The 26878-nt window shown below is 36.3% G+C and overlaps 1 protein-coding gene across 4 annotated transcripts in view; it reads right to left on the bottom strand.

Moving 5' to 3' along the window:
- The window catches only part of AMN1 (antagonist of mitotic exit network 1 homolog), a 91088-nt gene that overhangs the window by 36704 nt on the left and 27506 nt on the right, over window positions 1-26878 (bottom strand). For 2 of the 4 annotated variants that reach the window (XM_027844289.1, XM_027844287.1), the window contains exons 2-5: window positions 24697-24829; window positions 20580-20724; window positions 15668-15885; window positions 15019-15075 (exon numbers count right to left, since the gene is read on the bottom strand). In XM_027844289.1, coding sequence (XP_027700090.1) covers window positions 15019-15075; window positions 15668-15885; window positions 20580-20724; window positions 24697-24813 — 537 coding nt within the window. In that variant the 5' untranslated portion in view covers window positions 24814-24829. The remainder of the gene's footprint in view (window positions 1-15018; window positions 15076-15667; window positions 15886-20579; window positions 20725-24696; window positions 24830-26878) is intronic. The other 2 variants (XM_027844286.1, XM_027844288.1) reach the window with 2 other exon arrangements.

The raw sequence follows: 26878 nt of genomic DNA, 5'->3' as shown, positions 1-26878 counted from the left end.
TGTGTTTATACGGACTAATGAACTTAATCCCAATGAAATATGTAGTCAGCAATAAGTGCTTACATCCATTGACTTTATTCAAAAATTGTTTTTAAAGCATACAAATTTATAATCTAATCATATACTCTTTCCTTACCAGTAATTCTACATAGATATTCGGCACAAAGAAGATAATATACCCATGTATATATAACCTTTTTAAATGAAAAAAGCAGACAAAATGATTAAGATATTTTCAGTTATTGATGACTAGATATGCTATAAAGGGCATATTGGTACATCTTCAGCACCATACAAATTAAACTACCAAAGGATTATTTCATTGAACTAGGAAAAAAAAAACAAAACATGAAATTCATCCTTAGGAGCAAAAAGAATCTCAATGGAAAAATGAAAAAAAAAAGGAGGGGGGAAGAAGGGAACTGAGCAGTACTAGATTTCAAACTATATTTGTTGTTGTTGTTGTTCAGTTGTTTCAGTCATGTTTGACTCTTCATGACCCTATCTGGGGTCTTCTTGGCAAAGATATTGAAGTAGTTTGCCATTTCCTTCTCCAGCTCATTTTGTAGATGAGGAAACTGAGGCAAACACAGAGAAGTGACTTTCCCAGGGTCTCACAGCTAGTAAGTATCTGAGGCCGGATTTGAATTCAGGTTTTTCTGACTCCAGGTCCGGCGCTCTATCCATTGTGCCAGCTAACTGCCCCTCAAACTATATTACAAAACAGAAATCATCAAAACAATTAGATACCTATTAATGCAAATGTTATAGATAAATGTTAGCTTGTCAGCTGAGCTCTGCAAGAGCAAAAATAAGAAGTTGGCTCATCAGGGTAGCTAACTGGAGCCAACACTCTGTCAGCCTGCACAGGGTCTTATACATACTTGTTTAACTTATTAAGATTTATAACAGCAAAACAATACATGTGATTAAGAGTAAATAATGGATTGATGATTGATTAATACTTCACACTACCCAGGTGTCATCCTTGACTCTTCACTCTCTCACCACTCCTATATCCAATCTATTGTTAAGGCCTATTCATTTTACCTTTGCAATATCTCTTGAACATGCTCTTTTTCTTCTCTGATATTGCCACTGCTCTGGTACAGGTCCTCATCTCCTCATGACTCAACCGCTATAATAGCCTTCTGGTTAGTCTGCCTGCTACAACTCTCTTCTCACTCCAGGCCATCCTCTAATCAGTCACTAAAGTGATTTTCCTAGAGCAAAGGTGCAAACACGGCAAAGCCCCTCAACTCAATAAACTTCAGTGGCTTCCTATCACCTCCAGAATTAAAATATAAAATCTTCTGGCATTCACAGCTCTTCATTACTTAGCCTACCTCCTCCATACCTTTCCAGTCTTCTTACAACTTGTTAACACCACCACTCCACCACACATATATTCAAACATGTAGTGACACTGGCCTACTTGCTGTTCTAGGAACAAGACATTCCATCTCCCAACTGTGGGCATTTTCACTGGCTATCTTTCATGCATAGAATGCTCTCTCTCATCTTTACCTCCTGGATTGTCTGGCTTCAAATCTCAGCTAAAACACCCACTTTCTATAGGAAGCCTCTCCCAAACTCCCCCTAATTCTTCCCTCTGTTGATTATTTCCTATTTATCTTGTATATACTTTGTTTGTACATAGTTGTTTGCAAGTTGTCTCCCCCATTAGATTGTGAGCTCCTTGAGAACAGGGACTACCTTTCTTTATAATCCCAGCCCTTGGCATGGTGCCTAATATCTAGCACAGGGGTGGGAAACCTGTGGCCTTGAGGCCACATGTGGCCTTCTAGGTCTTTGGGTGCAGCCTTTTGACTTGAGTCCAAGTTTTACAGAACAAATCTTTTTATTAAGGGGATTTGATCTGTGAAGTTTGGATTCAGTCAAAGGGCCACACTAGTCAAGCAGGTGCTTAGTAAATGTTTAATGACCGACACTTATTTGTTCCAAATAACCCAAAGCCAACCATTAGGGCTTTGACATGACACTGACCTAGACAGATTACTGACCTAGACAGATTACCCATAATACTAAACTGTGATGATAGTGAGACGTTGATATTATAAAATTTAATTGTCAAAATAAAGGCACTATTGGCTTGAATAAACTTAATTTTAATATATAACATATATCATGCAGCCAACTAATATTCCCAGTGACCCCAGATACCCAAGTTTTTGTTTTTAATTTTCTAACACTATATTCAGGCAGAAGAATTTAAATTCTTCCTGGGTAGAAGGATAATAAAACAAAATTGATCCAGAGACCCTATAGAACAGATGTGAAATAACTGTAATGAGAATGGTCAAATTATAGTTAATTAAGCAGTTAAATAAGATAACTGAGATTCTGTCCATGACTAATCTCCAAGGTCATATAAGATAGATGAACTGCATAGGTAACTGACCTACAAAAGTTTTCAAACACCATTCATTCCAACCTATTTCACTATTTTATAGGACACAAACGAATTGAGAGAATTCAAATGAACTGAACTGATGCAGAGTGAAATGAACAAAACCAGGAGAACAATTTATACAATAACAAGATTATGGAGAAAAGACAACTTTGAAAGGCTTAAGACCTCTGATTAATGCAATAACCAACAAAAATTACGTAGGATTGAGGACAAAGCTCAGGATACTCAGCTACTGACAAAGAAGTGACTTGATTCGATGTAAAATAAGAAGTATATGTTCAGGCACAACCAATGTGGGAATTTGTTTTGCTTGATTATGCCTACTTCATACAAATTTTTTTCTTTTTTTTCAAAGGCAGTTGAGGGTAGGAAGGCAATATGCAACAGAGATAGGGGAAGGAAGAAGAGAGAAAGAAAAGACTGAGGGAAGGAGGGGGAGGAGGGACAAGAGGAAAGAAAGAAAGGAGGGAAAGAGGAAGGAAGAAAGAAAAAAGGAAGAAAGAAAAAAGGTCAACCAAAGAGTTTTTTTTAATAGAAAAGAACAAAGGAAGACAAAGAATCAGACAAGATAGCTTTGAAAGTTGTATGTTGAATTTATATACATTATTTTTAAAAGTAAGCTGCACATAATAGAGATTAGCAGTTTTATGGACAATCCTCTTTTTCCATTTTATTATGTATATGTAAACACCCATTTTATTTGGTGTTCAAATTTCTTTTCCAGCTTTATCCTTTTTTGTCTATTTTTTTCTTTTTTGATTATTTGTTTAATATTTTATTTTCCCCAGTTACATGTAAAAACAATTTTTAACACTCATTTTTAAAACTTTTGAGTTCCAAATTCCCTCCCTTCCTCCCTCCCTCCCCACACCCCCCCCTCCACATTGAGAAGGCAAGTAATTCAATATAGGTTATACATGTATAGTCATGCAAAACATATTTATAATAGTCATGTTGTGAAAGAAAACATGGACAAAAATATCTCAAGAAAAATAAAGTTTAAAAAAGTATGCTTCAAACCATATTCAGACACCATCAGTTTTTTCTCTGGGGATATACAACATTTTTCATCCTAAGTCCTTCAGAGTTGTCTCAGAGTGCTGTATTGCTGAGCTAAGTCATTCACAGCTGATCATCTTACAATTTTGCTGTTACTTTATGCACAGTACATTTCACTTTGCATCAGCCCATGCAAGTCTTTCTAGGTTTTTCTGAGAGCATCCTGCTGATCATTTTCTCATAGTACAATAGTATTTCATCATAATCACAGGGTAGTTTTCTTTTTTGTCTTGACTGCTCCCTTTCAGTCTCTGGCTCATCCTCTAAGGTCCTGTCCTAGATGCTCTTCTCTGTACTCTCTTAGTTACCTCATCAGCTTCCATGGGTTTGACTATCATCTCTATTCAGATTACTTCCAGATGTACATATCTAGCCCATCTCTTCTCTGAACATAAGTCCCATATAACACATTGCCTTCTGGATACTTCAAAGTCAATGTTTCAAAGACATCTTAACACAAAAAATCTAAAACTAAATTAATTATCTTTTTCCCCAGAACTACTTTATTTCTGCTAAAGGCATCATCATCCTCCAGTGTCTCAGGTTGTAATCTTGGCATTACCTAAACTCTTCACTCTCTGGTCTCCTATATAGCAATTAGTTGCCAAATATTGCAATTCATATCTTCACATGTGACATGTTGGTCAGAATAAACCCAAAACCTAAAAAGGGTTTATTTTTTTTTAAAGAATTTTATTAAGTCAGAGGGGCATCACAAGTAAAATCAAATAAACAGAAGTACAAACAACCAAGCATTATCAATTTATTAGTAAAGCATGAATTTACAAATAAAGAGGATCAATGGCTTCTTCAGTGAGCCGAAAGACTTCAAGGAGGAGAAGCAGCCCCTTTTTTATAAGCATAGAACAAAGCACAGAAGTTGGTAGGTGGGGAAAATAATATGATTGGTTAAAGGACTGACAGCATCATTGAGGCAGGGGTAATACGATTGGTTGAAAGTCTGGAATGTGGGCTAGTAACAACCCCTCCTTCCATCTTTTTATTTATTTATTTATTTATTTTAGGCAACTGGGGTTAAGTTACTTGCCCAGGGTCACACAACTAATAAGTGTCAAGTGTTTGATCTGAGGCTGGATTTGAACTCAGGTTTTCCTGACTTTAGGGCCAGTACTCTATCCACTGCACCACCTAGCTGCCCCTCCTCCTTCCATCTTGACAATGTTATTGATATTGTCCATCTGGATCTTACAGAAATAACCAATAGAAGATAACAAATTTCCTCTAACTCTACAAATACAGCTAGGCATCACATAATTCCTGGAATAGCACCATTCTGACTGACAGAGATAACAACAAATGTCCTGGAATTGAGCCAGCATAGTTAATGGTATAGAGGATAACAAGTTTTCTTGACATGACATGATTTGCAGGTAGTGCTGAGATAACAATTCCCTTTGAATTAAAGTGTTTTATGAGAGCACTGAACTTTTAAACTTAGCTCAGAGTTTTCTTCAATTAAAAGTGATTTGCTTTTTATAGTTACTTAAAGTTTTCCTTTAATTAAAAGTGACAATAGAAAAACCAAACTTTTTGCAACTGAGAGAGGAAGACTGAACTTTTGAACTCATGAGCTTCTTCACTTAAAGACAGGGAAAAAGACTTAGGTTCTTATACAAAATGCAAAATAGAGTTACAAAATAAGATCAATTGTAAAAATGATGCAGAGCTAATTTGATTTTTTTCTCAGGGAATAGAGCCAAAAAATGTGTGGCTGACTGCCCCTCTCAGCTTTTGTGAGTTTTACATTATATAGAATTCAAACAAAGGTACAAGCTGAGAGACCTGTATGTAGGCAATTTCCAAAAAGGGCTGTTTCCACAGGTTACTTGAGGTGTACATAAGTATGTATAAACATTCAATAAAATTTGGGCAAAGCCAAAACACAAACTATTTGGGTGGACCCAAAACCCACAATTTTTCAGTAGACCCAAAATAAGACCTGAGTAGGGTCCAAGCATTCCTTGTTGTAATCTCTACCTCCCTTGGAGCATCATTGAAGCAAGCATAACCTACATGTAAGCTTCGGGTTAGACAATATCTAGTCACACAAGGTCAAGTTCAAATAATATAATAATAAGGTCTTCCAAACAACAAAGTTTTCCCCACACTTAGCACTATGCTAAGCACTGGGGATAAGGCAAAAATAGGCTCTGTTCCTAAGGAAGCACACAATGTAATAGGGGAGATGAAATACAAACAATAATGTATGTGCAAACAAGCTGTATATAGGATGAACTGGAGATAATCTCAGAGTAAAGGCATCAAGGGAGATCAGGAAAAACATCTTGCAGAAGGTAAGATTTTTACTAAAACTTGAAGTCGAGGAAGCCAGGAGACAGACACTAGCAGGGAGAGAATTGCAGGTGTGGGGGGTAACCAGTGAAAATGCACTGTTTTGGGTGATGAATTGTCTTGTGTAAGTAATACAAGAAGGTCAATATCCCTGGATTGTATGTGGAAGGAAGTAAGGTGTAAGAAGACTGGAAAAGTGAGAAGGGGCTTGGTAGTGAAGAGCTTTAAAAGCCAAATAAGATCTTACATTTGATGCTGGAACAAAGAGGAAGCTACTGAAGTCGAATGAATAGAGGGGATGGGATAGAAGGGATGACATGGTCAGACCTGAGTTTTACTAAGATCAATTTGACAGCTGAGTTGTGAATGGCCTAGAGTGGGGAGAGATAAGGCAGGAATAGATCAACCAGAAGGCTACTAAAATATTACAGGCATGATGTGATGAGAGAGTGTACCAGGGTGGTAGCAGCGTTAGAGGAGAGAAGGATGCACATGGAAGGGACATTTAGATGACAGAATCAATAGAACTTGGCAAAAAATCAGATATTGGGTGTGTGAGTGAGAGAGAGGGAGAGAGAGTAATGAGTTGAGAATGACATCTCAGTTGTAAGCCAGTAATAGGGAAGCTAGGAAGAGGAGAAGGTTTGAGAGGAAAGTTCAGTTTTGAACATGTCAAGTTTAAGATATTTCTATAAGACTTCCAGTTCAAGATGTTCATTAGGCAGTTGGAGATGCAAGAATGAAGGCCAGAAGATATGTTATGACAAGATAAACATATCTGAGGATCTCTCAGAGGTGGAGCCAAGATGGTGGAGGGAAAGCAGTGACTTTCTTGAGCTCTCCCCCCAGACCCCTCCAAATACCTGTAAAAATGGCTCTGAACAAATTCTAAAGCAGTAGAACCCACAAAAAGACAGAGTGAAACAAATTTCCAGCCCAAGACAGCCTGGATGGTTGATTGGAAAGATATATTGGCCGGGTGGGGGGAGAAGCGCAGTTCAGCATGGGAGCGCAGGCCACAGGGAACCTGGAGCAGGCCTCAGAGGATTGAAACGCAGGCAGCTGTGGTGGTTTCCAAACTTCTCAACCCAGGAACACCACAGACAACTTAAAGGTCAGTGGGAAAAGTCTGGGTCTGCGGTGAGAGAGGAGCTAGGTCTCAGCTGCAAATCTCGAGCGCGGGGGCCACAGCTGTTTCCTGAGCTTCCACCCCAGAGACTGAGGGGGAATCGAGTGGCTGATCAGAGGGAGATTGCAGGGATCTATTTGCCAGTGCTGAGGCAGGAATCTCTTGCTTTGCCCACGCTTGGATCTGGGTCACAGTTCTGAGGGGCAGTCTTGGGGCGAGGAGGAACGCTGATGTGGTGGAGCTTATTGTGGCGGTGGAAAGAAAACACCTTGCCCCTTATCATAGCACCTTGGAAGAACTGAAAATTTTCAGATCCCTAGAAGTACTTCTGAAAACAGCTGTACAAACCCCCAAAGCTTAGGACAGTACATTCTCCACATTGGAAGCAGATTTTTACCTTAACAAAGAGTTTAAAACTCAAGTAATTGGCCAGGATCATGAGTAAGCAGTGCAAAAAGAATCAGACTATATTATCTTACTTTGGTGACAAAGATCAAAACATACAACCTGAAGAAGACAACAAAGTCAAAGCTCCTACACCCAAAGCCTCCAAGAAAAATATGAATCAGTCCCAGGCCTTGGAAGAGCTCAAAAGGGATTTTGAGAAGCAAGTAAGAGAAGTAGAGGAAAAACTGAGAGTGATGCAAGAAAATCATGAAAAAAAAGTCAACAGCTTGCTAAAGGAGACCCCAAAAAATACCGAAGAAAATAACACCTTAAAAAATAGCCTAACCCAAATGGCGAAAGAGGTCCAAAAAGTCAATGAGGAGAAGAATGTTCTAAAAAGCAAAATTGGCCAAATGGAAAAGGAAGTCCAAAAGCTCATTGAAGAAAATACTTTCTTAAAATTAGATTGGAGTAAATGGAAGCTAGTGACTTTAGGAGAAATCAAGACACTGTAAAACAAATCCAAAAGAATGAAAAAAATAGAAGACAATGTGAAATATCTCATTGGAAAAACAACTGACCTTGAAAATAGATCCAGGAGAGAGAATTTAAAAATTATTGGACTATCTGAAAGCCATGATCAAAAAAAGAGCCTAAACATCATCTTTCAAGAAATTATTAAGGAAAACTGTCCTGATGTTTTAGAACTAGAGGGCAAAATAGAAATTGAAAGAATTCATCATTCTCCTACTCAAAGAGATCCCCAAAGGAAAACTCCTAGAAATATTGTAGCCAAATTCCAGAGTTCCCAGGTCAAGGAGAAAATATTGCAAGCAGCCAGAAAGAAACAATTCAAATATTGTGGAAACACAATCAGCATAACACAAGATTTAGCTGCTTCTATATTAAGGGACCGCAGGGCATGGAATATATTATTCCAGAGGGCAAAGGAGATAGGATTACAACCAAGAATCACCTACCCAGCAAAACTGAGTATAATCCTTCAGGGGAAAAAATGGTCATTCAGTGAAATAGAGGACTTTCAAGCATTCTTGATGAAAAGACCAGAGCTGAATAGAAAATCTGATTTTCAAATACAAGACTCAAGTGCAACATGAAGAGATAAACAGGAAAGAAGAAATCATAAAAGATTTATTAAGGTTGAACTGTTTACATTCCTGCATGGAAAGATGATATTTGTAACTCATGAGACCTTTGTCAGTATTAAGGTAGTTAGAGGGGAAAAAATTGTATGTATGTATATATAGATATAGACAGATAGAGGGCACAGGGTGAGTTGAAAATGAAGGAGTCATATCTGGAGAATAAAATTAAGGCGTGAAAGAGAATTATACTGGGAGAAGGAGAAAGAGAAAGGTAGAACAGGGTAAATTATCTCACAAAAAAAAAACCAGAAAAGAAAAGGCTCTTACAGTGGAGGGGAAATGGGGGAAGGTGAGAGGGAATGAGTGAATCTTATTCTCATAGGCTTTGACATAAGGAGGGAATAACATACACACTCAATTGGGTTTGGAAATCTGTCTCACCCTACAGGAAAATGGGAGGGGGGAAGGGGACAAGAGAGTAGGGGGATGATAGAGAGGAAGGCAGATTGGGAAAGGGGGTAATCAGAAGCAAATACTTCTGAGGAGGGACAGAGTCAAAAGAAAGAATAGAATAAATGGGGGGACAAGATAGGATTAAGGGAAATAGAGTTAGTTTTTCACAGCATGTCTACTATGGAAGTGTTTTGCATAACTGCACATATATAACCTATATTTAGTTGCTTGCCTTATCAATGAGGGTGGGTGGGGAGGAAGGGAGAAAATTTGGAACCCAAGGTTTTAAAAACACATGTTTAAAAAAAAATGTTTTCACATGCAACTGGGAAATAAGAAATACAGGAAATGGGGTACAGAAATCCATCCTGCCCTACAGGAAAATAGAAGGGGAAGGGGATAAGAGAAGGGGGGGAGAGATAGAAGGGAAGGCAGACTAGGGGAAGGGGTATTCAGAATGCATGCCATCTTGGGGTGGGGGGAGGGGCGAGATGGGGTGATAATTTGGAACTCAAAATCTTGTGGAAGTAAATGTTGAAAACAAAAAAATAAATAAAAATAAACAGTAAAAAAAAAACAACAACAAAAAAAACCATATCAGAGAATCATCTGCACAGAGGTAAGATTTAAAATCATGGGAGCCAATGAAATCATCAAATGAAATAGTATAGAGGAAGAAAAGTAGAAGACCCAGGACAGAGCCTTGGGAGACACCCACAGTTAACAGGTATAACCTGGACGAAAGATCTGGTAAAGGAGATGAAGGAATAATAGATGGGTAGGAGAACCAGGAGATAGCAGTGTCATCAAAATCTAGAGAGAAGAGAATTTCAAGTAAAAGGTGATCAACAGTGTTAAAAGCTGCAGAGAGGACAAGAAGGATTAAGACTGAGAAAGGTTATTAGATCTGGCCATAAAGATCATTAGTAACTATGAAGATGGCAGTTTCAGTTGAGTGATGAAGTTGGAAGCCATACTGCTGAGAGTTGAGAGTGAGAAGAAATGTGGAGGCATTTATTGTAGACAGTGTTCTCAAGGAGTTCAGGTCATCACTTTTTACATAGATTATTGCAACATTCTCCTAATTGGTCTCTTTACCTCAAGTCTTTCACTATTCCAGTCTATTCTACACTACTGCCAAAGTGATTTTTCTTAAGCAAAGCTTTCACCATGTGAATCTCCAAGTCAGCCAAATCTAGGGGCTTCCTATCACCTTTAAAATAAAATATAAGCTCCTCTGTTTAGTTTTGAATTTCCTATGCAACCTAGTTCTAATCTACCATCCTCTTCGGATAAGATCCTCTCTTCTGTACCCAGCAACCTAGCCAAACTGACCTTTCTGTTCTTCACTTACTACATTCCATGTCCTGTCTCCATGCCTTTGCACTTATGGCCCTTCTTGCCTGGAATGAAATTCCTCCTTGTCTCTACCTCATGCAGTCCCTCTCTTCCTTTAAGATTCTGTTCAGCATGACTTAATGTGGAAATGTGTTTTGCATGTACAACCTATGTCAAATTGCATGCCTTCTCAATGAGGGAGAAGAGTAAGGAGGAAGAGAATTTGGAACTCAAAACCTGAAAAAAAAGAATGTTAAAATCATTTTTGCACGTTAATTGGGAAAAATAAAATATTAAATAAAAAAAAAAGATTCTGTCAGACACCATATTCAACATGAAGCTTTTCCTAATTTGTCAACCAGTTAGTGCCCTCCCTCTTTGCATTTAACTACTTTGTCTATACTGTCATATGCATGTTTATATATGTATTCTCTTTATAGTTATGCTTTATATATTTTTATATGTACTTGTTGTCTTCCTTAGTAGAGTATAAGCTCCTTATGAGTAGGGATTACTTCATTCTTTGTATTTGTACCCCCTAGTGCTTAGCACAGTATCTGACACATAGAAGGTACTTAATAAAAAATATTTGTTTATTGTTGAATGGGAATAGTATTCACTGAAATTTACATAATTACTTTTGTCTTTCTTCTACCCCCCTAGTGGAATGAAAAACTGAATGAAAAAACCATTTGTTAAGCACTTATGTTAATTCAAGTAGAAAATCAAGACAGTCTTTACACACGAGAAGCTCTTATTCTAATATGATGGGAAGTCAATACATATAGAAGGTTTCAACTATAAGTCAGATGGAAAGATTCAATCCCCCCTCCACCATTATTCATTTATTTTAGCATTCTTTTTAAATTTTGAGTTCCAGATTTTCTTCCTCCCTCCCTCCCACTCCTCTTCCACCCACCAAGAAGGCAGGGAATATGATATAAATTATACATGTGAAATCATGCAAAGCACATTTTCATAAAAAAGCAAGAAAAGTAAAGTGAAAAAATCCTACTTCAATTTGCATTGAGAGTTCATCAGTTGTCTCTTTGAAGGTAGATAGCAATTTTTTTCACCATGAGTCCTTTGGAATTGTCTCAGATCGTTGTATTGATCAGAGTAGCCAAGTCTTTCACAATTGATCATCATTACAACACTACTGTTACGGTGTACAATGACCTCCTGGATCTTCTCACTTCACTTTGCATCAGTTCATATAGGTCTTGCCAGGTTTTTTTTCTAAAATCACTCCCCTTATCATTTCTTATAGCACAATAGTACTCCATCACGGCAGGTAGGTGGCACAGTGAATAATGCACTAGGCCTGGAGTCAGGAAGACCTGAGTTCTAATCCAGCCTCAGACACTTACAAGCTGTCTGACCCTGGGCAAGTCACTTCACCCTGTTTGCCTCAGTTTCCTCATCTATAAAATGAGCTGGAGAAGGAAATGGCAAGCCACTTCAGTATCTTTGTCAAGATAACCCCAAATGGGGTCACGAAGAGTCAGATGTGACTGAAATGACTGAACAACAACTCCATCACAATCATGCTACAACTTGTTTAGCCATTCCCCAGTTGATAAACATCCCCTGAATTTCCAATTCTTTGCCACAAGACTCAATTGTTCTTAGCATATGATGGCAAAACAGATGATAATGCATCTTCCTTAATGTCATTTCCATTGGGAAAAACCCTCTATTTCTGATGTTGAGTCATTTGCAAGGGACTTTGGTGGCAAGAACTTTTTTTTCTGGGATCACAAAATCATAGGATTAGAGAGTTGGAAAGGACATTGACAGCCATTGAGCTTAATCTAATGTATATGGGTATTTCTCAAAGGTCTGTCCTTAGTTTTTGTTTTGTTTTGTTTTTTCTCATCTTTTCTATATTTTCTCCCTTGGCAGTCTCAAACATTTGAAGGACTTCAAATGCTACAATGATGACTCAGTCCAGACATCTCCAGACTTACGTCTCTCACTAACTATAGACTTCTGACCTGAATGTCTATTTTAATGATACCTCAAACTCGACATACCCCAAACTAAGCTTATTCTTTCCTCTAAAACTATTAGTCCTTTTGATTTCATAATATTTATAACTTCTAGAATGTTTTGAAGTCTTTTCTTTCATTAAAGGTTCATTTCCCCCTGCAGGATTATACTCAATTTTGCTAAGTAAAGTAGTTGTGGTTGTGTTTGCCTTCTGGAATATTTTATTCTAAGCTCCCTGCTCAATTAAAGTGGCTACTGATAAATCTTGAGCAATCCTCATTGTGGCTCCTTGGTTCTTGAATACTTTCTGGCTGCTTTTAGTATTTTTGCTTAACTAGGAGACTGGATTTTGACTATTCCTGGAAGTTTTTCATTTTGGAGTTTCAGGACATGACTGGTAGATTCTTTCTATTTCTATTTTGTTCTCTGGATCTAGGAGATATGGGCAGTTTTCTTTCATGAAAGCATAAAAGAAATGTCTTGGCTCTTTTTTTTTTTTTGCTTGTAGTTTTCAGATAGTCTAATGATTTTTAAATGATCTCTCTTCCATCTGTTTTCCAGGTCAATTTTTTTTTTTATGATATGCCTTACTTTTTCTTCTTCTTTTTTTTAGTCTTTTGCCTTTGTTTTAATATTTCTTGTTATCTCACTGAGTCATTTGTTTCAATTTGGCCTATTCTAATTTTCAAGGAACTTGTTGCTTAGGCAAGGCTTTGTGTGTTTTGCACTAAACTATTATTTCCCTTTCTAATTCTTTTTTGTTTGTTTGTTTGTTTGGTTGGTTTTGGTTTGTTTTTGTTTTTTTTTTTGGTGAGGCAGTTGGGGTTAAGTGACTTGCCCAGAGTCACACAGCTAGTAAGTGTTATGTGTCTGAGGCCGGATTTGAACTCAGTTTGTCCTGACTCCAAGTCTGGTGCTCTATCCACTGTGCCACCTAGTTGTCCACTCCCTTTCTAATTCTTAACTCCATAGTTTTAATTTCTTTTCCATTTTTTCCATTTATAATTTTTTAAAAAAATTCTCGTTTCATCTCTTCCAAGATTTCTATTTGAATATTGTGTCCAAGTTGTATTTTTCCTTCAGATTTCTCTTGTAGATGACTTGAAGTCATTCTCTTCTTCTGAGTTTATGTCTTGAGAGTCCCCTGTCACCATAAATGGCTATTTGGGGTAGCCTTTTTATTTCTTTTGCTCATTCGTCCCAGTCTACTTCCTGACTTTAAACTTTATTTTATGACCAGGCTCTGCACACTTTTGGAGGAAATGTCTGGGCTGTTGCTGCTGTTGTCTTGGAGTATTGAGTATTGTGTTATACCAGGATCTCAGGCACAGCTCAGGCTTGGGACCTAAAAGCTTTCAGGGGTCTGATCCAAGATAAAATCAGATCATTGCTCTCTTAATTTGAGCTCTGCAAGTTCCTGATCTATGTTTGAATCTAAGCAGCATGCTTGTGGGATTGTCCCATTTGGAGTTCCAGTAGATGGCTACTAGACTCAGTCATTATCACTAGTTTCTTTTAAAATTTAGCTCAAGTATTACCTGCATAAAGCCCTTCCTGACCTTCTCTTTACCTCCAGCTGCTAGTGTTCTCCCTCCAAAAATAACTTAGCATTCATTTTGTATCTATTCTGTATATATTTCTGTATGTACATGATGTCTCCCTTATTAAAATACAAGCTCTTGGAGAGCAGGGACTGTTTCATTTTTGTCTGTGTATCCTTAGAGCTTAGCTGAGTAGCTGGTACATAGCAGATGCATAATAAATGCTTATTGATTGACTAATTAATTGTATGAAGTTATGTGGTCCACATCTATGAGCTGGCACAGCACCATCAAAAAGCCAAATAGTTCCTCAACTTTTCATTGTGTTTTGGGCAGGTTCTTCATCTCAAAAGAAAATCAAATGGATGAAACAACAAAATGTATTTCCAAACTCTATGGTTTGAAGGGGCAGCTAGGTGGTACAATGGATAGAGCACCGGCCCTGGATTCAGGAGGACCTGAGTTCAAATCCGGCCTCAGACACATAACACTTACTAGCTGTGTGACTGGTAAGTCACTTAACCCCATTGCCTAAACAAAAAAAACAAACAAACAAACAAATAAACTCTATGGTTTGGGGGAACAGGATTTCTGATTCTACTTTTTTGGTTGCTGAGGCAGTTTTCCAGATCTAGGCATTGAGAACATCTGGTTGTATTTAATGATGTATAAATTCAGGATTCTTTTTTTTTTAAATAAAAAGTAAAAATCTGACTTGAGTAATTTTCTATCATTTTAGGAAGCAGTTACCACATCAACTAATAAAGCTAAAATCTGAATTCTAACTCTTTTCAATACCTTCCTAAATGACTTCTGCTAAGTGGCTATCAGTAGAAAGAAAGTCAAGAAAACAAACAGTCATCATATAAAATACAACATCAATAAACTAGAACAAGTTCTCAAGAATTACACTTGATATTTGCTAGCTCCCACATGCTCCAGTCTCTCTGTAAGCAGACTCCCTCAGGCCTGAATAAGTTTCATTGATCATTAACTTCCTCTGGCAGTAAACTTGACCTTTTTTCCATAGTTCATTCTCACAGTAATTGGAAATTCTATAAATTCGTTCTACTCATGGCGGACAGAAGTAGGTTAACTGAAGAAGTATCCACAGCTGATATGTGAATGAATGACCCTATTCCTTATTTTTGGTTAGGAAGATATTTAGCTAATAATAAATTTTTAAAAATTATTTTTCAAGTATCACAATTTATATACATTTTATTGTTGGCATTGTTTTATCATCATAAATATTTTTAAAATTACCTCTAATTTCTTAGCACATAGTCCACTAACAAGGGAAACCACACCACTGTCAGTTACCTAGACAGATTGAAAGAGAATTATATTATAAATGGAGAAAACAGAAATATGAGTGATATCTTTTCTTTAAAAAGACAGGAAGGGAAAAGGGAACAAACATTTATATAGCACCTACTATATGCCAGAAACTACATTAAGTACTTTATAAATATCTCATTTGATCACACAACAACTCTGATAGGTAGCTGCTGTTATTATCCCCATTTTACAGTTGAAGAAACTGAGGCAAACAGGTTAAATGACTTGGCCAGAACACAGCTAGTAAGAGTCTGAGGTCATGTTTGAACTCATTCAGTATGATCTGTAGGCCCAGTGCTCTATCTACTGTCTCACTTAGCTGTCTGGAAATCATTTAGGAAAGTTTTACTTCACTGTACTGAGAAAACATATCATTTGCATACATCCTCTTTGTTTAAATTTATTTTAGAGGTTAAACTATGAACACATTTACTTTTAAAGCTTAAAACTAGAGAAAAATTAGAAATGAAAGAATGATTTATAAATCTTATAAATTGAGACAAATGTCTAGGTATAAAATATATCCACATAAAATAAACAATGTAGTTATTATTAAACCAATATCATAATTTACCTGAGTAGCAGAAAAGTCAATACTCTGTAAAAATGGACAGTTCTCTCCAAGGGCTTGTAGAGACACATCAGTAATACCTGAGCAGCCACCTAAGTCAACTATCTTCAGTAACCGACAATTGAGGGCAAGGGCAAGGACACCTTCATCTGTGAGATTACTGCATCTTTTCAAAGAGGCTTCATAAAGGAATGAGCAAGATGATGCAACAGCTTTTATTCCTAAAGGAAAAAAGTATATAAGATGTGACTATAAAATGATATGACTGATTTTTAAAAACTCAAACACTAGATTTTAGATATCCAAATAAATGTCCCTTTCAATAAAGTTACCTTAAGAGGTTATCCATTTATTCCAAGGATGATGCCACAACTAAGAACGTTTTTTTTTAAAAAAAAACTTTCTTTGGGGATTGTTTGCAGAGACTGAAGCATTCTTTTAAATATCACAAATGAGGTGACAAATTTTCATTTTTTAAAAGAGTGAATATGATTTTTTGAATAGCCAAAACTTATTTGGAGTTAAGTTTGGTGACTAAGATGGTTGATAATAGTGGGTGACATTTTCTGGTTAAAAAAAAAATTAAGAGTCAGTGGATTGATTTACTTTGAAGGTTATTCTAAGAAGGTTACTTTAAAAGTTTGGTTTTTTTCAGCAATTCTTTTCTAGCACTGGAATAAATATACAGCCTTCCAAGTTGACAAGTGTGAATGGGACACAGTAAATTAGATACTAAAATTCTGATAAGTTTCTTTAAAAAAAACAAACACCTTATTTTAGTACTTTACAATCACATTCTTATAACAGAAAACAATTTAGTTCAATTCAAGCATTTATCAAGGGCCTATTGTGTGAGGCACTATACTAGGTGCTGGCAAAACAGTATTGTTTTGTTAAGAAATGAGGAAATAAATAATTTCATAAAGACACGGAAAGACATATAAACTGATGCAGAGTGAAGTAAGCAGAACCAGAAGAACAATTCATACTATAATATCAGTATTATAAAAATAAACAATTCTGAGGACTTTTAGAAACTGGTGAAGAATGAGTGGAACCTGGAGAATTATTTAGACTGTAATAACACTAAAAAAAAAAACCAGCTTTGAAAACTGTATAATCAATACAATGACCATTCATGATTTCAGAGGGCCAATGATGACACGTTATCCATTACAGAGAAGTGACAGATTTTAGGTGGAGAATGAGACATGTATTTTTGCATATAATCCCTGGATTTGTTTTCCTTGACTATGCATATTTGTTACAAGAAATTTATTTTTCTTTTTGCCCAACGGAGTAGGGAATGGGAAGGAGAGAACAGATGTCTATTAAAAATTTTTTTAAACTGAGAGTGGGGAGAGAGCTACAGATGTGAAATATTGTATGTAATTTCAGATGCTGTCCTGCAGGGGTAGCTGGAGACAGCCCAAACTGGGAACTGATTGTTAAATTTTCCGTGTGAGTATCTATACTTTGGAAATAATTAAATGATAAAAATCAGGATTTAATTTATTGTTTTGTTGACTGTTCAGACTTAAATGGTGGAGAAAATGTTAATAATGTAGGTTAAACTTTAAAAAAAGGTTAAAAAAAAAAGAAAGAACAATTGTGGTCTAGAGAGCCAGTTGTTAAGCATTTACCCACTGTATTATTAGTTTTCCTTAACCTATTTTACAAGAGAACTCTTACAGCTTGGGAGTAATTTGTAAATGTTTGCAATATAAAAGCAAAATGTAACAATAAAACTTAAAAAAAAATAAAGTATATTTCAAATTTAATATATTAATTCCAACATTGCTCTATTTTGCACAGTGCAAAGAGTTCTGGCTCTAGAGTTTAAAAAAAAACCTGAGTTTAAATTCTGTTGTTGACATTTACCACCTACACATGATTTTGAATAAACCATTTAACCTCTTTGGCCTTTGGTTTCTTCATCTGTAAAGTGGGGATGGAAGGTTGGATTAGATGGCTTCTGAGGTATCTTCTGATGGGGTGCTTGTACTGGAACCCTAATTCCAAGATCATATTTCTCCTTAGCCTCAGAAACACTATCCCTGGCAGTTTCCCCCCAGCCCAAGGACACTATGCCTGGTAGTTACTCATGAATGGGCCTCAGCAACACACTTCTCTTGCAACACACTTCTCTCTCTCCCTGGTGCAGTTACAAACTACACCTGAAGGAATTATTAGTTTGAACTGTCTTTGCACTGGTCATAAAGATATTCATACCCACTGGACCATCTATATTAACTCCCTACCTCATTATCTATCCTGGACTCCTCATTATGTGTATTCTAGACTTACGACTGTGTATATAGACATAAGACATCTATCTTGTCAAACAAGACATTGACTGGTGGCAGACTGGGCAACCCTCAGTTGGCCCTGACCACCAGTTAACTTAGTGACATAGCAGACCTAAAAAACCACATCTCCATGTAGCCACCCTTTGGGCTTCTCCTGGTGAACTCTGGGTAAAACACCTGCACAGTAGATACAAAAAGTACATGTTCCTTTAAGAACTGACCACTCCTTAACTACTCCCTAATACCACACCCTGATGCACCTAGTTAGCATATTTGGCACAGGTTTTACTACAGTTTATCCTTTATAAACTTTAACTGAACCCCTCTAAGGCTGCAGGTTCCTTAAGAATCCTTGCTTGCTATATAGTGTAACAATAAATCTTTGCCAGCTTGACTCAAAGAATGCTTGAGTCTGTGAATTCATTCCAGACAACCCCATCCTGTACTCCAGTCTTTGAGGGATCTCAACCTCTCAGATGGCAACACTTCCAGCCAGAGATCTATGATCTTATGAGTGTCACTTTATTATAAAAATCCTTAATGATAATTATAATTGTCATAGGATATTCAAAACTTAACTTTGACCACATTTAAGTCTCCGAAAAACAAAGACCTATTTAAATTCAAAGTCATTTATTAAAAAGGTCAGTACCATTGTATTCATACTATTTATTTACTTTTTCTGACCTTTCCAACCCCACAATCTCCCTTGCATCCGTTGCCATACTCAATTTTGGGCCCCACATTCTCTCTAATTTTCCCTCTGTCCTATCATTTCTCTCTGATCCAATTCTAAATGTTGAGTAATTCTTTTTTTTTTAATTTCTTTTTCTTTTGGTGAGGCAATTGGGGTTAAGTGACTTGCCCAGGGTCACACAGCTAATGAGTATCATATGTCTGAGGCCTCATTTGAACTTAGGTCCTCCTGATTCCAAGGCTGGTGCTCTATCTACTATGCCACCTAGCTGCTCCTTGGGTAATTCTTTAACCACCATATTCCACCTCTCTCTCCATGGGTGCTATTCTTCCTCTGGATTGGAATGGCCCCAGATTTTTTGGCAGAGTCATTTATGTGCCATTAAGGTGAGCAATACGAAAAGAACAGGTCTTGGAGTCTGGTTGGTCTAAGGATCTGAATATACATGGTGGCACTGGTATATTATTAAGTCATCATCTGACCTCCACAGGAAAAAGAATATATTTAGTAGGCCTGAGCATGTGGGCCATGGACAAACACTTTTAAAGGTATGTCACAAAATTGACCATAAAAAGAGAATGAAATTTTTAGCAGTGAACAATTTTTCTTGCTTTTATATCTTTGCTTATTTTATTATCTGGATCCAGAAAGACCATAAATATGCATGAATAATCCATGGAAAAACATGGAGCTATCCATAAATAGACAGTTTTACTTCTTAGTGCCTTTAAAATGTAAAGTCGTAGGTCAGAATCACAGAATCTCAGAATTGGAAAGGACTTCTGGAGTCATGTATCCTACCTGTAGCTAATTTATTTTATAACATAACCAGTCAGAGATCATATAGCCTTTGCTTAAAAGTTAGGTGAATGTACCCACTCCCTCCTAAGGCAGCCCATTTTTTGAGAGCTCTAATTGTTTTCCTTACATAAAACCTAAATCTTCCTCTCTGCAACTACTACCTACTACTTTTAATTCAGCCCTCTGCATTCACAGGAAAAAATCTAACCATTTTGGAGATAAATATCGTATCCTCACAAGTCTTCTCTTCCTTGGTTCCTCCTTTTCAAAAATTCTGATTATGTACTCTAGACCCATGATTATTTTTATTAATAAATTTAATTTCTTTCTTCATCATCTTCAGTTTTACTCTAGACCAGGGACTCTTAATCTGGGGTCCATGAACTTATTTTTTTAAACTTGATAACTATTTTAATACAACTAGTTTCCTTTGTAATCCTATGCATTTTATTTTATGTATTTGTCCATGACAAAAAAAAAGTTAACTGCTTCTCTAAATAGATTCTTCTTTCTTCTTTCCACAAAAGGTGTTATACCAGTTGTTCTTAGGTCCATTGCAGTTTATACATTCAGAATGAAACATACTACACCAAGCAGTTGATAGACATGTGTCTCTCTGACAATTTGGACAGTAATATCTATATGTTACATTAGACAAAGAGAGGGGAAAATGCTTATTACAATGCAGTTGGTTATACAAAGATAAAAAAGTAAGCTTGTTAAGGAGAATATTTATCAATAGTTACAGGAGATAAAAAGGAATTTGTCTTTGTTAGTATAGTTAGTTGTAGTAAATCAAAGGGGACCAAAAATCACTTGTGAGACAAGATAAAGGAAAGCAGATGTTCTTGGGCTATTGAATTTTTTTTTTTTTACAACTATCTTCTGTGGTAATTTGGGGAGGAAAGGAAAACCAGATATTATAAGCTGGTCACAAAGTTCATGCATAGGACATATATAGCAGAAGACGTGAATACAGAACAAAATGGAACAGTTATGTCAAGTCTTAACAGACTACTCTTAGATCTTAAAAAAAATGACTTTTAACAAAGGGAAAGAAAATAAGTTAACAGTCATAATCAATTTTTACCAGTGTTTAAAAACATACCTTCTGACGTCACAGACATTCTACTTTCTTTTGAGGAATTTAAATTTAATTTCTTCAGTTTCCTGCAGTTACAAAGCTGTAATAATGCAATATCTGAAATATCACAGCTTCGGAGGTCTAGACACTCTACTTCAGGGTGCAAAATCTATTTTAAAAAAATACATAATTTTTCATTAAACCAGGTATTGTTTATAAATTTATAAACTCAAATTTGAAGATATTTCCCTCAGTTTCATGCAAAAATTATATATAGATATATAATTTTAAAAGAATTACAAAAAACTGTTATTTCTTTGCTCTCTAATTTTGCTAATAAATGTAATATACGGTTTCTTGTGTAATTTCATTTGTAACATCTTTCTATAAAAGAAATTGAGTTGCAAGGGACCATAAAAAATTATGCTGTATAATCCCTCAACACATATCTTCACATAGGTGAAATCATGTTCAAATTAACATCAATTTGAAGATAAAAATTTGAAGGTAAAAAGTCACAAAAAGAAATACTAACAGAATGAATGAAGATTTGGAAGAGGGATGTTTTGAAATCTTTTGCTTTGTGGTATAGGAGTTAAATGAAAGATACCCTTTCATAGCAAAAAGTGTTTGGCTTGAATCCCAACTGACACTAGATAAGAGCACAGTTCCTTAATCTTTCTGACCTTGTTTCCTCATCTGTGAAATAGTAATGATACCTGTTAGTAACTCACAAAATGGCTGAGCAGTTCAAATAGGCATATAAAGCATTTCTGCAAACCTTAAAGTGCTACGTAATTGCTAGCTGTTATTGTTGTAGATGTAAAAGCTTTGGCCAAAGTGATATCTTTTTCTCCTTCCCACCCACCCAGGCTACCTTCTCAGTTATTGACTAGGCATAAGCAACGGTATTACGGGGAAAGAAATCAAGCAATCCAGGATAATCACCCCAATTCTAACAACTCCACAGAAATCATATTTAATATTAACTTCTAAGCCTATTCTACACTTTTTCCATCACCTCTAGCTCCTCCTCACTGTTACAATGGACTCTGTTCCTGGGTCATTCCAATCTAATAGGTGAGCTTTTGCCTTATCTTGCTATTTACCAGGCCTTCATACAAATTCCGGGATTGCCCTGAACTATACCACGGCACTGTAGGGTACTCTTCCCCTTCCCCTTCTTCCAACTCACTTTTATGTGTTGTTTTCCTTCATTAGAGCATAAGTTCCTTAGAGACAAGGATGGTCTTGATTTTGTACCCCCAATACATGGTTCTTGGCACACAGCAAGCAATTAATCAATACTTTATCTAACTACAAGGTAGGAAAACCAATGATTGGATTCTAGAAAGCAAACAGTCTACTACCATCAAAGCAATACAGACTGAAACATATAAGCTCCAAGATGGTAAGGTATAGAGAATGAATGGATAAGATTAGGAGTATCAGTGATGAAGTTATTTTTAAAGACTAACAAATTTACTCTTACATACTTACAGTTGTTACATACTTACAGCTGTAACAAAAATGCAACTCTCTTGGAAAAGACAGATGTGTCTAAATTTAATGGATCAATGCAATCTCTAAAGTTTACCCTGTGCTAATGTGATTCAGTCATTCAATAAGCATTTATAAAGTACTAATTATATGCTGGGCACAGTGCTAGGCAGTGGAAATTTAAAAAATTAAAGTCCTTGTCCTTAAGCAGCTTACTGGGGGTGGGGGGGGGGGGAAGGAAATCGGGATAAGTGATTTGCCCAGGGTCACACAGCTAGGAAGTGTCAAGTGTCTGAGGTCTGATTTGAACTCATGTCCTCCTGACTCCAGGGCTGGTGCTCTATCCACTGCGCCACCTAGCCACCCCAACAGCTTATATTCTTACTATACTTCTGCTACAGCAAAAACCAGAAAACCAAGGAAGCTATGAGTTTCTCCATATAATGCTTGGTTTTATTTAAAATTAGAGAAACATTGAATATTTATAACAGGTAAAACTCAGAAGGCATAAATATATAATTTTCTTATGATAACTCACACATAAAATATTTTAAGATTTCCAAGTACTTTCTTCACAGTGAAAGAATGATTGTCCCTATTTTACAAACTAGGAAACTGAGGTTCTGAGAGGTTAAAAGACTTATTCAGGATCACATGGCTAGTAAGTATCTAAGATGGGATTCAAACTCAGGTCTCCTGATTCTAAGCCCTGCTATTCCATCCTGCTTCTCCATCCAATAACAAACTATATTTTGGTTATTAAAGTTTCCATCTTTTTTATCCCTTAAGATTTAAGTGAGATGCCATATTTTCACTGTGAAGCTTCTGCTGATCCTCTGAAATGTTTGTGTTCTTCCTTTTGAATTACCCCTTGCATAAAGGGTGCATGTTACATCCTCCCCAGTAGAATGTTAAAGTCCTTGAGGGCAGGGATATTGCATTTTTGTCTTTGAATCTCCTGTGCATAGCCCAGTGCCCTGCACAGAACAGGAGCTTAATAAATATGTCTTCTACATAAAAAAGTCTGCCTCAACCTTTCCTAATTCTAGTACTTTCCTTCTCTCAATTATTTCTTATTTATTCTGTACATGTAGCTTGTTTGTATATATTTGTTTATTGTCTCGTCTGTTAGATTGTGACCTCCTTGAGGGCAGGGACTGTTTTTTGCCTCATTTTGTATCCTCAGCACTTAGCATAGTACCTGGCACATAGTAGGCACTTAATGAATGTTTTTTGATTGATTAAAATATTCGCTGAATCTATTCTCTTTCTTAAGAGTTAGCTTGGCTCTTTTTCAAGAAAAAAAAAAGCATGAGTTAGAATGTAAAAAAAATAAGTTCAGATACCATAAAAAGTACTGAATAGATACAAAGGATATTTCTATGTAGGAAACTGTATTTTTTTCAGTTTCTTAAACATAAAGAACAAGAATAGAAAGATTAATAAAACAGTTCACTGGGATAATACAGAAGTAAACACTGAGTTCCACAGATATTTCAGTGTAATTTTTATAAGAGAAAATATTTAAAACCTTTGACATTTTGAGGAGCATCTCTCCTTCCCCCACCCACTATAGGAGAGTTGTTTTGTTTCTTTATTTCTCATAAAAATCTTTATATTCTTGACCTTTTTGTGATATTTTTACTTTCACAGGCTTTTGACTCTTGTAGGCATAATTCTCAAAAATCTATGTGAGGCTGAAAAGAGGAAGTCACTGTTTCTATTCTATCAAGATTAATACTTAATTTCCCATGTCTTCTATGTCTCCTTCTGGAGAGACAAGTCATATTTTACACAGATTTAAAAGTAGAAAAGGGAGTAATTTCTGAAGTCAAGAATAAGGCAAGGCAAAAATATGTCTATATTATATATTTAAACACTGATACACTTTCAAGAACTATTAAAACAATAAGAACAGTAATTACAGAATCTGATTTCAGCAGGATTGAGTAAAATAGATTATTAAATGAATACAAAAACTGAGTGCATATTCATGCATATGCACTCAGGAAAAAAACTGTCTATAGTATCATCATAGAAAATGTAGTACTTAAATAAATTTTTAAAAAGAAAAGAAAATGTAATACTGCCAGTTTAGCATTTTAACATTACTGTACATCCACCAATCTGGTTTCTCCAAATAGGAGCAGCTCCCTTTCATCATATAAATTCTCCACTTGCTTTTCAGAACTCAAGTTCTGACCACTGGCACAGGAATTCACTAACACTTTCATTCTCTCAACATCTCTAATTCTCAAGTAGAGTATTTACTTAGAAAGAGTAGAAAGAATAGGTAGATGAAAGGTATAGAACACCTAAGTAGGAAAAGGAAAAGGTTCATAAGAATATGAGGTCTTGAAGGTGGTTAGTATTATTGTGAGGAAGAGAGAGTGGGGTAGAAAAGCTTGGCACTGGTTTAGAAGCAGTGGAGTCTAATGAACTTGATGAGGTAAAGGAGATAACTAAGAAGTCAAGGAAGCAATTGGGAGAAATGTAGGAGTAGCTGGCAAACATAAATATTTTGCTGAGCTGAGGGAAAAATTGATGTTCTGGTACATTTTTTAAAGTTATTATTCCTAGAATAAATTAATTAAATCTAATATATAATTAGCATAATTTTGAACAGTTTATGTATTCTTACCTCACTAATATTGGAATCTGTTATTCGCCCTTGAAAACTCATTATTTTAATCATCTTATCTTTTATATTAGGAGGCAAAAGTTTAATGTCTGTGACATATCTGGAAATATTCTTCATCAAGCACCAAAGGCATCTGAAATATAAACAGTAGGACAAAACAAATTGTATTATGGTTTCCACTTCTATTCCAATGTTGTTTAATAGTACATGCTCCTTCCATATAGTATATATACATATTTTGTACTGATCTTTATGTTTTCATCTGAACATGTTTCTACCTTATTAAATAACAACTATTCATCCCTATACTACATTGTTGTTGTTCAGTCATTTCAGTCATGTCTGATTCTTTGTGAGGTCACTTGGGATTTTCTTGGCAAAGATACTGGAGTGTTTGCAATTTCCTTCTCCAACTCATTTTACAGATAAGAAACTGAGGCAAACAGAGTTAAGTGACTTGCCCAACTAGTAAGTTGAGGATGGAATTTGAACTCATGAAGAGCAGTCTTCCTGATTCCAAGCCTAGTATTCTATCTACCACATCACCTAGCTGCCCATGCATACTCTTTCTCCAAATCCATATTTTCCAGTATTCAAGTTTACTACACAGTAAGCACTTAATAAATGCTTATTGATTGGCTTACTGACTACTGCAATATATTTCTTCAGTCAAGTTTCCTTCAACTCCTCAGGGGCCTAAAAATCTTAGTTATGAAATGGTTATTCTCTTAAAGGTCCCATTTAATCATCCCTTCTTTAAGTTTTTAAGATATATGTCATTTCCAGTATTTCCTTTCATTTATTTATACACCAAAAATGATACAGAAAGGAACTTCGGCCAAAAAAATTATTCAAATAGTATAATCTAAATGATGAATAGGGCAGCTAGGTATTGCAGTGGATTGAGCACTGGGCCTGGAGTCTGGAAGACTCATGTTTCTGAGTTCAAATCTGGCCTCAGACACTTAGTAGCTATGTGACCAAGACAAGTCACTTAACTCTGTTTGCCTAAGTTTCCTCATCTGTAAAATGAGCTGGAGAAGGAAATGGCAAACTATTAAAGTATCTTTGCCAAGAAAACCCCAAATGGGGTCATGAAGAGAGGGATATGCAACAAAATGGTGAATAAGTTTGGGGTTAGCTTTATAAATAGGTAAGGTGTGAAATGATCTGAAATGATCTCCATAATGGATTTTGATGACACCAAAATGTAATGTAGTAGAAAGAGTACCAGATTTGTAATCTAGCTTTAAATCTTATCTCTACTACTTAAAACCTCTACTAAAACCCTCCTTTTACTCTCCTCTAAACCATCTGCAGTCTGGCTTCTAACATTATTCATCTGAAATTACTCTCCAAAGTTGCTAATAATCCCTTAATTGCCAAATGTAATAGCCTTTTCTCAACGGTCATCCTTGACCTTTCTACAGCATTTGATGGTTGACTATAATTTCCTCCTGGATTCTCTTCCCTCTGTTTTTTTGTGACAGTTTTCTCTTTGTTCTTTTGTCTGAGTACTTATTCTCAGTCTTCTTTGTGGGTTCATCACCCATATCATACTAACATACGACACTATACTCAATCTCTTGGTGACCTTATCGGCTCACATAGATTTAATTATCTACTCAATCAATCCATCAGGAAACATTTATTAAAAGCATACCATGTGCCAGGCACTGTGCTAATTGCTGGGGATACAAAAAGAGGCAAAAAATGATCCTTGCCCTCAAGAAGTTTACAGTGGAAGAGACAGCATGCATGCAAACAAATATATACATAGCAAGCTATTTACAGGGTAAATAGGAAATAATTAAGAGAAGGAAGGCATTAAAATTAAGAGGGGTTGGGGAAGGCTTCCTGTAAAAGAGGATTTTAGTCGGAACTTAAAGGAAACCCGCGAGACCAGTAAATGGAGCAAAGGAAAGAGAGTATTCCAGGCGTGAGGGACAGCCAGAGAAAATGGCTAGTGCCAAGAGATGGAGCGTCTTGTTCTCAGAATCACCAGAAGTCCAGTGTCAGTAGATCAAAGAGTATGTGTCTGGGAGTAAGGTATAGGAAGACTAAGAAGGTAGGAGGGGGCTAGATAATGCAGGGCTTTGGATGCCAAAGAGGGTATTTCATATTCGATCCTGGAGATAATAGAGAACCACTGGAGTTTTTTGAGTTGGGGTAGGGGTGACAA

Source organism: Vombatus ursinus, unplaced genomic scaffold (genome assembly GCF_900497805.2).
Source record: "Vombatus ursinus unplaced genomic scaffold, bare-nosed wombat genome assembly UNPS02014941.1, whole genome shotgun sequence".
Taxonomy (NCBI): Eukaryota; Metazoa; Chordata; class Mammalia; order Diprotodontia; family Vombatidae; genus Vombatus; species Vombatus ursinus.
Note: the sequence above shows the minus strand (reverse complement) of the source record. Positions and strands in the feature narration are given on the sequence as shown.